General features: G+C 44.0%; 1 protein-coding gene across 3 annotated transcripts; it reads right to left on the reverse strand.

Moving 5' to 3' along the window:
* Nucleotides 1-5,088: 5,088 nt before the first annotated feature.
* On the reverse strand, nt 5,089-10,840 carry gpr101 (G protein-coupled receptor 101). Of its 3 annotated transcripts, none has more exons than XM_072663861.1 (3): nt 10,444-10,840; nt 7,755-8,543; nt 5,089-7,577 (listed from the first exon to the last, which is right to left on the reverse strand). In XM_072663861.1, the coding sequence occupies exons 2-3, from the start codon at nt 8,448-8,450 to the stop codon at nt 6,981-6,983; spliced, it is 1,293 nt and encodes a 430-aa protein (XP_072519962.1). In that variant the 5' UTR covers nt 8,451-8,543; nt 10,444-10,840; the 3' UTR covers nt 5,089-6,980. The 3 variants fall into 3 exon arrangements, with proteins under 3 accessions (XP_072519962.1, XP_072519961.1, XP_072519960.1); XM_072663860.1 differs by lacking the exon at nt 10,444-10,840 and adding an exon at nt 10,161-10,405; XM_072663859.1 differs by lacking the exon at nt 10,444-10,840 and adding an exon at nt 10,080-10,155.
* Between the last annotated feature and the right edge of the window lie 829 nt (nt 10,841-11,669).

An 11,669-nucleotide genomic window follows, 5' to 3' on the forward strand; every position in this document is an offset into this window, starting at 1 on the left:
AGGGGGTGTTGCTAAGTACTGACCAAGCAGGGCGTCCAGACATTTCTTATAATTATTATTTTTAACTGTTAAAGATTTACATAAAAAGGAATCTTGTTTAAAATTATTTTTAAAAAGCTTTTCGACATTGGGACATTTTTCCTTGTTTAAAGTTTAAATCCTCTATTCAAATGAGATTTAGTTTTACATGGGGAGGTGGGGTGATGTAGTTGTTACCAGAGTTTCTCATTGAGCTGACACATCAATAAAGATCCCAGTGCATTTTATGCATTTCTGTAAAAGGAGCCATAGAGAAAAAACTAAATCTTAGGTTATATCATAACCTAAGATATAAGAACCTATATATGGTAGTGGTTGGTGTTGCGCAACAGATAACACCACTACCTGCCAGTGAGCTACCACACCACGTGGGAGACTGGGGTTCGATTCCTGGTCTGGGTGACTATGATGCGCTACACCAATAAGAGTCCTTGGGCAAGACTCCTAACACTACGTTGGCCCACCTCTCTAATACGAGTAACGATGTAAGTTGCTCTGGATAACAGCGTCAGCTAAATGCCATAAATGTAAATATCAATTCCGTGCGACTCGACATGTGGCACAGTATGTGGAAAAGGACTTTTCTGGGGGTTTTTTTCTCAAGTATGGAGAGATGAGTCATCTTTGAAGTCTGCAGCAGGTGTCTGTGTTGTATGACGTACAGCACTCAAATACAGAAGACAAGCCAAAGGACTCCTCAGAGACGTAGTGCTTCTGTGCAGCGTAGTCCGTAATCTAAACATGTAGCTGCTAAATTTCAAACTAGAATTCTCATCATTACTATAAGTGGGTTGTCTAATTCATCAGTGGTCGCAGGACAGCAGTCTCAGTCATTTATGTTGAGTCTTAATACATCACTTCACCTCCCCATGTGAGGCTAACCCCTTCTGAATAGAGCTTAACTCTTTACAGTAACAGGGATTTTTGACCGGGGTGCCCAAACCTTTGCATGCCATGTCAAATGAATGAGTGACGCTGCCACAATGATGGCAATGATGTCCAATGCTTCGGGTTCTCACTGGCTGCTCTTTGGATGTATAGGGATTGGAAATCTGTCTCACACAAAGTTTTTGAGAATCCAACCCCAGTTTAAATCAGAGGTAATGCAGACATTTTGCAGATTTTGTTTCAAGAACTTTAATTCAGAAGCCCACAGCTTATGCTGAGCTTCGTTAAACCATAGGAGGTGTACATAAAGATTATTGTACCATGAAAGAAAAATAAAGCACAATACAAATCATTACAGTGTCTACCTCTCGGTACTGTTTAAAAAATGGTCCAGTGCTAAACATTTTTGAGTCCAACTACAAATTACTTACAAGAGTCGTCATTGTTTCTGTGTTGAATGTCTGATTGTCTACGGATTGTAGATGGAGAAGTGTTGAGTGTGGATGCTGGCCATGACATTCTTGACACTTGCGTGAAGATGATGACCACGCAATCACGAATGTTGAACAGCGCAAATAGTCTCTAAAAACTCCAACCATCAAGACAGAATATTTGAACAATAAAAGATCTATTTTTAAGAACTTAAACTCTACCATTTACAAATCATTCTTGTAAATGTTTTTGCTCTAAAACATTCAAGGACTCCATTTACACCTGGTCCTTTCAACCATCTTGAGTATCAGGATTATCTCTGGATAAGGCTAAACCACACACACACAACGGGTACAAATCCGATCACTCAAACCACATTCTGGCCACGGGAGGTGGTCTGAAACTTCAGGAGGTGGTCTGAGACTCACTCCAACCCTCATTAGACAACCAAAACCCCTCCCAGTACAACCAAAACAGCAAAAATAAAAGCAGTGCAATGAGCAAAGTTACATATTCCAGCCCACACAGTGATCAGATTTCAGTCTGATTAACCAGAGACGCATTTGAACAACCAGTGTACATTCATGTGGCTAAAATCTCATCAGAATCCAATCCAGATACTAGTCGCGTGAAGTGACCAGGTGTAAACGGGGTCAAAAGGTCCAGAAAAACTGTTTCTCAGACTTTCTAAAGCATTTAAGTAACAGTTCAGCCAAAAAGCTAATGTTGCTAACAATAACAGCTTCCTACCAGCTTCCTGTTAGCGTAATGCCAACAGGAATCTGTTGCTATAACAACGGCTTCCAGTTAGCATTATGTACATCACCTCATGTTCACTCATGGCTATTAACTTCCTTTCACTGTTAGCGCACAAGCACATTAAGAAGGCCTGATTTTTTTTTTCTCAATGCAGACAAAAACCCCCCGACTTGGGGTGAGCTCGAAACAGGTGCCTTGAATGAGGAGAGCATGTGGTTCACACTGCTAGCCTCAAGTGTCTGTTAACTTCCAGACCCTAAACATATTATTAACTAGTCATTGTTACATTGTCTAACCTGATGTAAACTGCAGTCTGGTCCAAACAGCCTAATCAGCCTCCATCTGTTTTACCACGATGAGGTGGAAACGGCACATTCAGAGACTGCAGGGTTAACAGTCTGATCATGCATTCAGGACAAAGCAGGCACACTCGTGACTGTGTTGTAAGGGTGGGCAATATGACAATTTTATATCAATATCGTGATGAAATACACTTTAAATCCAACTATTTGTGGACACCCCTTCTAATGAATGCATTCAGCTACTTTAGGTTGCACCCATTGCTGACACAGATATGCAGATGCACACACACACACACAGCAGAAAATCATGAACCCATTGGAACCATGCCCTAAGCCAGGTGTAGCCTATAGGGGTGTAAAGCTCCCTAGCATTCAGCTGTAGAGCTGTGGGCTCTGGAACAATGGTGCTCCATCCAATACTTTTGAGATGATTTGGGGAGTTGGGGATGAGGTGGGTTGGTTATCAGCCAACATCCTGACCTCACTAATGCTCTTGTCGCTAAATGCAATCAAATTCTCACAGCAGAGCTCCAAAATCTAGAAGAAACATTCCCTTTCCTCCAGCAAAAGCAGGAAAACACTTTTTTTAATAGCCTTGATTTGGGTGAAAACAATGACTGAGGAAGTGTCCCAATACTTTCGTCCATATAGTGTAAATCATAATATGCTATGCTTTGCAACTGCTTTGCATTTCATTAGAGAGCATAATTGGTCCTGTTTCAGCCCTGTTTCAGCCCAAAATCCAGCAGGAATGCACAACTACATTCCTCTGGATGTTAGAGCTCCAGGACTGTACAGCGCCACTGCCTATGCAGGGTTTTGTTTCAATTCTTCAAATGTCAGAAACCGTATTGTGATGTGTGTATATCTAGTATATCATTAAACTGTATTTATGTGTTATGATATTCTATTATATTTTGCCAATTTGCCCACCCCTGCTCTGCTGCATTGTGAAGAACAAGTCCTATGGCAACACGGATGTTCTCAAACACAAATAACCACATATGAGACATTTACATACCTAATATACACACTAACAAGTTTTTGAAAGATTCCGCATGTGAGATTGCCTCCAGTGTCTTTGCTCAGTGTGCACAATGAAGATTGCTTTGGGCTTGCTGGTTGCCCCGCGAGTAGAGCTGCACAACCTTATTTGTTAATTGTTAACGCTGTACCTGCCTCAACGACTGCACATTCTGATTAGAAGGCATCCTAGTTGCACCACTGGTAACTTTACAGTAAACTACTGGAGCTACGTTTATCTTTTTTTGGTCCATATGAAATAACATTCATTGCTTCTTTGCTTTACTTTCCAAACTATTGTAGAAACACTAAAGATAGAACCCTAAAGATAACATATTACTGTGAATAACATCACGGCTGTGACTTGGTCGGAGGCACTAATTAATTTGACCATAAAAGTTTTATGTGGTCCAATAAGTGTGAATAATTTTAGCTCAACAAATCCAGGCCAACCTTCACCAATGTTACCTTTACCACTATATATTTAGTCTAATGTAAGGCATATTAAAATGCAGCTCAATAAGATAACTGATTATTCTGTGTTGTGGTTTTCTGTATAAATGCAATCTTGCCAAAGTGAATGCTTTTAGATGTTTAAACAAAATGTAGAAATAAAATAAATAACTTGCTGTATGATATTGAGCAGTGACAACTGCTATCAGTATTTCCTGTTATTTTATATCAGCCTTTCATTGTTGTTGTGGTGCTGAACTGCCTTAACACAGCTTTGTTTTGGAGTCACTGTCTTGTCGCATAACCCATTTACAGGTCAGCTACAGCGCAATTAGATGAAAAGCCAGTCTGCTTAAGAAAGCTCTGATACAGAACAGAATTCCTGATTCCTTCAACAACAGACACAAAAGCAGCAAAACATCCTTCGTCGCACTACCACCTCCATGTTTGAAAGTTAGTATGATATCCCTATTATGACATGCAGTGTTAGCTTCAAGCCAGAACAGTACACTATCTCAAAAGGCTTATGGAATATTCCTGGTGGTACTTTTTGTTTGTTTGTTTATTTATTTATTAATTACAAATCAGAAGTCAGAAGAGTCAGAAGAGCATTAGTGGTTTTTCTTTGTGGTTAGCAGTGTTTTCTGCCTTGCTACTCTCCAATGACAACCATCTTTTCCCAGACCCTCTTTGCTTATCACCCCATTTTTACTTGGGTGATTTATATGCATGTTGCATGAGACTTTGCTTCTTAATTAAATGGAATAATGCATTAGAGATCTAAGAGCATTCACTGTGACAAATATGTAACACAGAAATCAGGTAGGAAATCAGCTTCTTCTCAGCACTGTAGAAGAAAGGTAGCTCTTGCTGCTGCTGTGTCGGGAGGGGGGTCATCCCTTTGAACATTCCATCAGCGGGCCTACTGACTAAACCATGTCCCGGGCAGTGTTGAGGGACAACAGATAAACACTAAATGTCTTAAAGGAGGCACTCAAAAATGAACCTGGCTGCTTACGAACCAGCAAACTTTCTCAGCATCCAAGAGGTAAGAGAATACACACTCACACACAGTCTGTACTGCACCCTGAGATCCTTGGCACACTGGCTGCTTTTTCAAAGGAACACTGGTGGCCTCCACATCTGTGGCTTTCTGAAACCAGTCCTCAGGGACCCCCCACCCACCCCCCACTGTCCACATTTTTACTGTATGCTTACGTGTTGCGAGCTGAGTTGGAACAATTCAAATCTGGACCATCTAAGAGGGACCCTGAGGACCAGTTTCAGAGGCACTGCTCTACATAAATTATCCAGGTGGTGGATTAAAACTATAACTATCTTCTCAAAGTTTCTGCCTGGAGACCACTGGCAATTTTGATTCCAGAAAAATCCAGCTGCTTTTGCCACTCGCAGAAAATGTATTAACCATTTTATTATGCCTGTGTCTGTTTGCGCAAGTGTGTGTGTTCACCCAATTAAATCTGCCTCTTCCTACTGGCCGGGGATTTGATCTAATTTCCTGTTTTCCAAAAATGGTGAGATGATAAAAGCAGGAACTTCTTTAGTACTGTGACCTTAAATACTTCAGTGCTTTTGGGAAACGGATGCTGGATATATTTGCCTTCTGCACAAAGCATACTGATATGTACTGCATGTTTAAAAAAACAAAACCCCTCCTATATCATAGAAACTTAAACATGTGGATCCAACGGCTCACTTTCCAAAGGTGTCCGATTTGGTAGAGTTTACAAGCGTTCTACAGTGTTTCACAAAATGACCAACATGTAATTCCTTATAATCTACATCTCAAAATCAGGAAACGATAAACTACATTCCACAAACCTACCACTTCATAAGAAAACTCACTTCCACACATCAGTTAAATGCACTTCTTCATCTGCATCAAGAGCTAGTGGGCAAGGGTCAGAGAGGAACCTTCATGTATTTCATTTCCAGTCAAAAGGACCATTAAAGCCATTAAGAACACATGGCCTATTTAACCTGCCTTGACAGCTAATTGCTCTGTATTAAGTGTGTCCATCCTTCCCCTTTATTACAGCTTCCACTCATTGGAAGACGCGCTTTCATTTTTTTTTTCAGGAGAGTTTTCCACCCTTCCAAAGTTGTAGAAACTAGAGATGCTGGAGCATTTCTGCTTCTTGCAATCTAAGTAATCCACAAATCACATTAATGATCTGGGTCTGGGCTCTGGACTGCCCAGTCTATTGTCCTCTTCTTGGCCAGTTCATTGTTGTTCATCTTCATCAGTGCCTTTCTCAGTACGAGCTTCCTGAACAGCTCCACAACCTTTCAGATCCACAGTGTTGGAGTCATCTTCTCACACTGGGAGGATGGCCAGAAATCCTGTCATCTTGAGCTTATTTTTTAACAGTGCCATTTATCTGATAGGGACAATGGTTGGTGGTCTAACAGGTCTTAGGAGGCCCATTTTCTCTGTAAATACATTTTCTGGACTCCAGTTTTGGAAACCCTTCATTAGACCTTTCTTTCCTTCTGTATGTAAGAGGATTGTCTTATATCTAATATAAAATATTTGCTGAAATATGGAGAACTTACATACTGAATGGATGTTTGGACTGGAAATGGAACAAACGAAGGGTGGCTTCTGACTTTTGCACACATCAGCTTTTATCACGGACGTCATCCTTCAGTATTGGTTCTGTACACTTTGGCACATCGTAATTATTGTGCCACCATCCGCTGAAACAGTTTAAGAAGATTAAGACAATCGTAATACTTCTGGAGTTCCATCGCTGTCATAAGAAAGTGTAACTTATTTTTTGTTTCCCGTTTTTTTTTTTGTTGTTGTCAGCTGCCCTTTACATTGTGCGGACTTTTCTTGATAAGCGAACCAACAGAAAAGATCTAAAATGTTTGTTTTCCTGTGAAATAAATACTACCAGTTTCATAACTACACATTTTCCCATTTTCCTTTCCCCTTACAGCGACGCAATGCTCTACTTTGTGTTTTTGTCCTTTTCAGCTCCACTTTGGAACCAGTATTAAATTCTGGGAGCCAAGTGTGCACCCAACGGCCTTGTAAATGTAAACAACACACTCCTTCTACTTGTTGCTGTGCACAGTCAGCTCCCTCTCAGAGCTCAGGCTGATGGAGGTGGTTTCCTTGTGGCTCTCCCTGGACCTCCTTTCTGTCGGCGAGGACGAGACAGTCCCTTCTTCCCAAGTACGCAGGGGGCAGACTCGGGCTGAATGGCTCGGGCCAGACGGGTGCATGTGCGGGCCGTGCATCGAACGCCCATCCGTCACCGTGAAGCAGCTTTCGGCTGTCGAGCCCCGGCCAGGTCTCCTCTGGGCGCACAGTGGGCCACAGAGCAGCGCCAGGAACTCCTTGCGGACGCTGCGGTGCATGTAGCCGTAGATGTACGGGTGCAGGCAGCACTGCAAGAAGAAGAGGACGAGGGCCAGCGAGGCCAGCCAGGGTGGTATAGAGGCACCCGAGCGCATAGACACTGTGCTCAGGACGCTGTAGGGGCCCATGCCCAAGATGTACGATGCCATGACTACGAACACCACTCGCGCCGCCTTGCAGTGGTACTGGAAGCGTCTGTGACGGGTTCTGGATGGATATGTGGCAGAGAAAGGACCTTCAGATGCGGGCTGTTGCTGTTGTTGCTGCCTCTGGGGGCTGGAGCAGGACACCTGAAAAGCAGAAGTATGTAGAGGGGCAAAATATACAAGTACAGGCTTTTTTGGAGGGTCATGGTCTTGAAGAGCTAGTGACATGGAAATAAATGCACAGTACAAGAGTACTCTAGAACTGGACTTAGGAAACACTGCCATATTAAACTGCAGTGGAGCTACATTAGTCCTACTTACCTCTGCCTGGGAGTCTGGAGGCTGATTGCTCTGGATTGGATGCACCAGAGCATTTTGTCGTCTGGCTGCTCTGAACACCATCCAGTAGCAGCCCAGCATGATAACCACGGGCAGCCAGAAAGAAAGCATGGCCACTAAAGCTGAGTAAGAGTAGCTGGAGGACCACACCACGGTGCAGGTGTTGTGGTGGCGGTCGAAATCGATGGTTCCCCAGCCATAGAGAGGCGGAGTGCTCTGCAGTAGGCCCAGCAGCCAGGTGAGGGCGATGAGGTTAGTGCCCAGGTGGGGCGTCATGCGTGTGGGATAGGACAGCGGGTGAATGATGGCCAGATAGCGGTCCACCGACACCACAATGATGGTGTTGACCCCTGCGAATGCGAAGAGGTGCATGAGGACCACCAGGGCCTGGCACAAGCGGGCGTCCAGCGGCCACACTCCAGGCGCGGCGGCAGCGATGACGAAGGGCATGACCAGCACAGTCTGTAGCAGGTCAGCCAGCAGCAGGTTGAGCACGAAGCGATTGGCCACATGCAGCAGCTGAGGCTTGCGCTGGAACACCAGCAGTACCACCACATTGCCGAAGAGGGAGGTGCACACGATGGCGGAGATGAGGGCCATCTTCATGGCACTGTTTACCAGTGAGGGTGGCTGGAGGGTGCCAGGATCCCAGGGCACGGTGCTGGAGTTATAGTCCATGATGCTGATGAGCTGGGTGATGGTGCATGTGGAGCTAGCCCAGTTACACCATCTCAGGGTTCGTCTGTGTTGTTCCTCTGATGTCGTTTTAACCTTTGAAGAAGGAAATGACAGAGGATGTAAATCAGAGGCAACTGCAGCTTTTTTTAACATTAAAAGTGCCAAAAAAGGGTTTTGTGGACCGCCTTAATGTGAATGTCACCTCCCACAGACTGTTCCACCTTTCTTTCTTTAGGTGACAATGTTGTGTACAATGTTGAAGAATTCATACACTGTGAGAGTAGCTTGGACACTAGGCCTCATCTTGCGCTGGGAGGAATGTGATCAGACGAAGGATGAAGGATGAAGGCCTCACGGCAACACCAAGCAGGTTAAAGAGGTTGGTGTAGAATAGTGGGCAACAAACACCACATGCCCTTTCCTGTGACAGACAAGCCCACAATGCTACACCAATAAGAGTCCTTAGGCAAGATTCTTAACATGTAAGCCGCTCTGGATAAGAGCATCAGCCTCAACACCTGTATATGTAAAACTGTCTGTAAATCTACTGCAGTATAACACCCTATTTCTTTATGCTGATTGCTGTGAGGAATGATGCATTATGGGAAATACAGCTCATTGGTGTAAGTACTTTAGGGTAACTGCCTTGTTGCCTTCAAATGTAGTCCGGAAGATGTGTCTGAGCAGGACAATCACTAAGCACTGACCCTGCAGGACCAAATTTGAAGAGACCCTGGTGTAATGTTCGCTTGGTATACAGTTTACCATTGTTTTCATTCATGACGTGATACAATGCTCTGCTTTTCATAGCATAGTCATTTCGCTGAAATCTGTACAGCAATGTAAAGGTTATTACAGTAGACTAATATGCTATGGGATTTTAAAATTTCTATGAAAAACATTTCAATTGCAGTGGTGGTGTATATAAAGCAGCTGTGCAGCAATTAGGCTATAGCATTAGTCTTGTACATAAACAGCGTAATACTGGAGAAACTGCTGCCAATTAGTAGCTGGAATGTTTAATTATGCAACCGTTTAGAACTGTACATACATTCATTTACATTTACTGCATTTAGCTGGCGCTCTTATCCAGAGCGACTTACAAGGTTACTCGTATTAGAGAGGTGGGTCACTGTAGTATTAGGAGTCTTGCCCAAGGACTCTTATTGGTGTAGCACAGCATTGTCACCTAGACCAGGAATCGAACCCCTGGTCTTCCACATGGTGTGGAAGCTCACTGGCAGGTAGTGGTGTTACCTGTTGCGCCACACCAAACACCGCATACAAATCTAGAACCAATTAGAACCCCTTGTGTATGTTCATGATCAGAATTGGTTTGATGATAGACCTGGATTGCAATTTTTGATTTACAAAAAATAGACATGTGGATTTATAATTCTATACTGACAAAACAACAACAACAACAAGAACAACAACAACAACAATACTACTATTACCACTAATAATAATAATAGTCATCATCATCATCATCATCATCATAAACAAGAGCCTAATATAGTGCAAATATTTGCTCCATACAGCTGCTCTGTCCAACACCTCAACAGGCCCTCGTCTCCAAGCATCAGCTTTCCACTCTGTAATCCCTTCACTTCTCCCGTTCTCCCTCACCATGACTCCCATCCCGGGCTGAGGCTCATGGATGCAGACGGCGGCTGCAAACCCTAAGATCCGAGCCAGCATCACAGCTACCTGTTCCATGTCTCCCTTCGCATCCAGCCATCGCATCCCACAACACCCACGACTGCCCGAGCCGAAAAGCCATCCCTGGCGAATCTGTCAGCCCCTGTATATTCAGCACAAACAGCTGGAGCGCACAGCTGTCAGCATTCCATTGTTCCTCCAACGCGGACTGGATCCACTGGACCCGACCGAGCTGTCGCTCCTCGCCTATCAGACCGCTCGCACAGACGCTCGCACAGACGCTCACACAGACGCTCACACAGACGCTCACACAGACGTTCACACGCTTTACCTCTCGACGGCCATCAGAAGCGAGGCAGTGTCGGCGCGGGTCTGTGGGTTTTCTGCTGCGCCCCCCGCACTGGGAGCTGTGTGCTGGTCGCCGCTGACGGCGCTCTGCTCTGATCTGCCGCTGTACTCAGCGCGCCGCTAATCAATGGCAGGAGCGTCCGCCTCTCCTCGTCTCTCCTCGCCTCTCTTCGCCTCTTACCCCCAGCGCCGGTGCGAGCTCTCTCCGCCTCGCTCCTCGTGTGACGGACACATCCACCGAGGGGGGGAAAAACTGCGGCTGTGAACACTGTGGTGGTCGGCACGGTGGCATTAATCAGAGCCCCTCAGAGTCTCTGCTCTGCCTGTGTCTGCTCTTCATCCTCAGGCTCGTTGGCGGGGCTCAGTGGGAACAGCCTCACCCCATGTTGGCACTGACATGATAATGCGATGCTCTGTTACGTATGGCTCTTTCTAAATTTAGGCTGGGGTGAAAAAATAGAAGCTGTTAAACCCCAGAAATAGGTTACAAAAAAAAAAAAAATTGGAAAAAAAAGATAAAAGTCATTTCGGGGTCAAACAAATTTTAATTGGCCCATATCATGGTCAGCAGAAATACCATATGGTAAAATAAACCCCAAAAAACAACAAAAAAACAGTGGGGTGGACATTAACATACCATGTTGAGTTCATCATGTGATGTGATCAACCATAAACACATTTGCATTTCATGACCAGGCCTCAAACTGAGGAAGGATGAAAAGGGGTGCAATGTCCCTGCTAAAAATGGGACCCCACAAATCGATATACCCTCCTGAAAAACAGTCCACCCTCCTTTCAATGCCCTTTCGATTAATGGCACTGTCAATTGCTCTATAATTAAAACGTTGGTTGTCTATACAATTAGTGAGAGAACCACTGTATCTCTATTTTGACATTTTCACCTTTGTCATAAGATTAAATTATTACATTGTGTCCAAATTATGGTTGAATCAACCAATAAAAATGCTCCAAAATGACCTGGATTATCATTAAAAGGTAGGATCTTTCTGTAAAAATGAGCATTTCAGAGAAACAAGTTTTTTGCATGGCAGCAACGATACTTAGTTCTAAATGAACACTTCACATCACAAAGCCTTAAGATTAGGTATGTCCCAATTAAGTTATTTGGCTGATCCAAATCTCTTAATACTGAGTATCAGCCAATACCGATCCGATCTGATCTTTGTGTTTGTATAAATAATACAGCCA

Source organism: Salminus brasiliensis, chromosome 19, assembly GCF_030463535.1.
Source record: "Salminus brasiliensis chromosome 19, fSalBra1.hap2, whole genome shotgun sequence".
Lineage (NCBI taxonomy): Eukaryota > Metazoa > Chordata > Actinopteri > Characiformes > Bryconidae > Salminus > Salminus brasiliensis.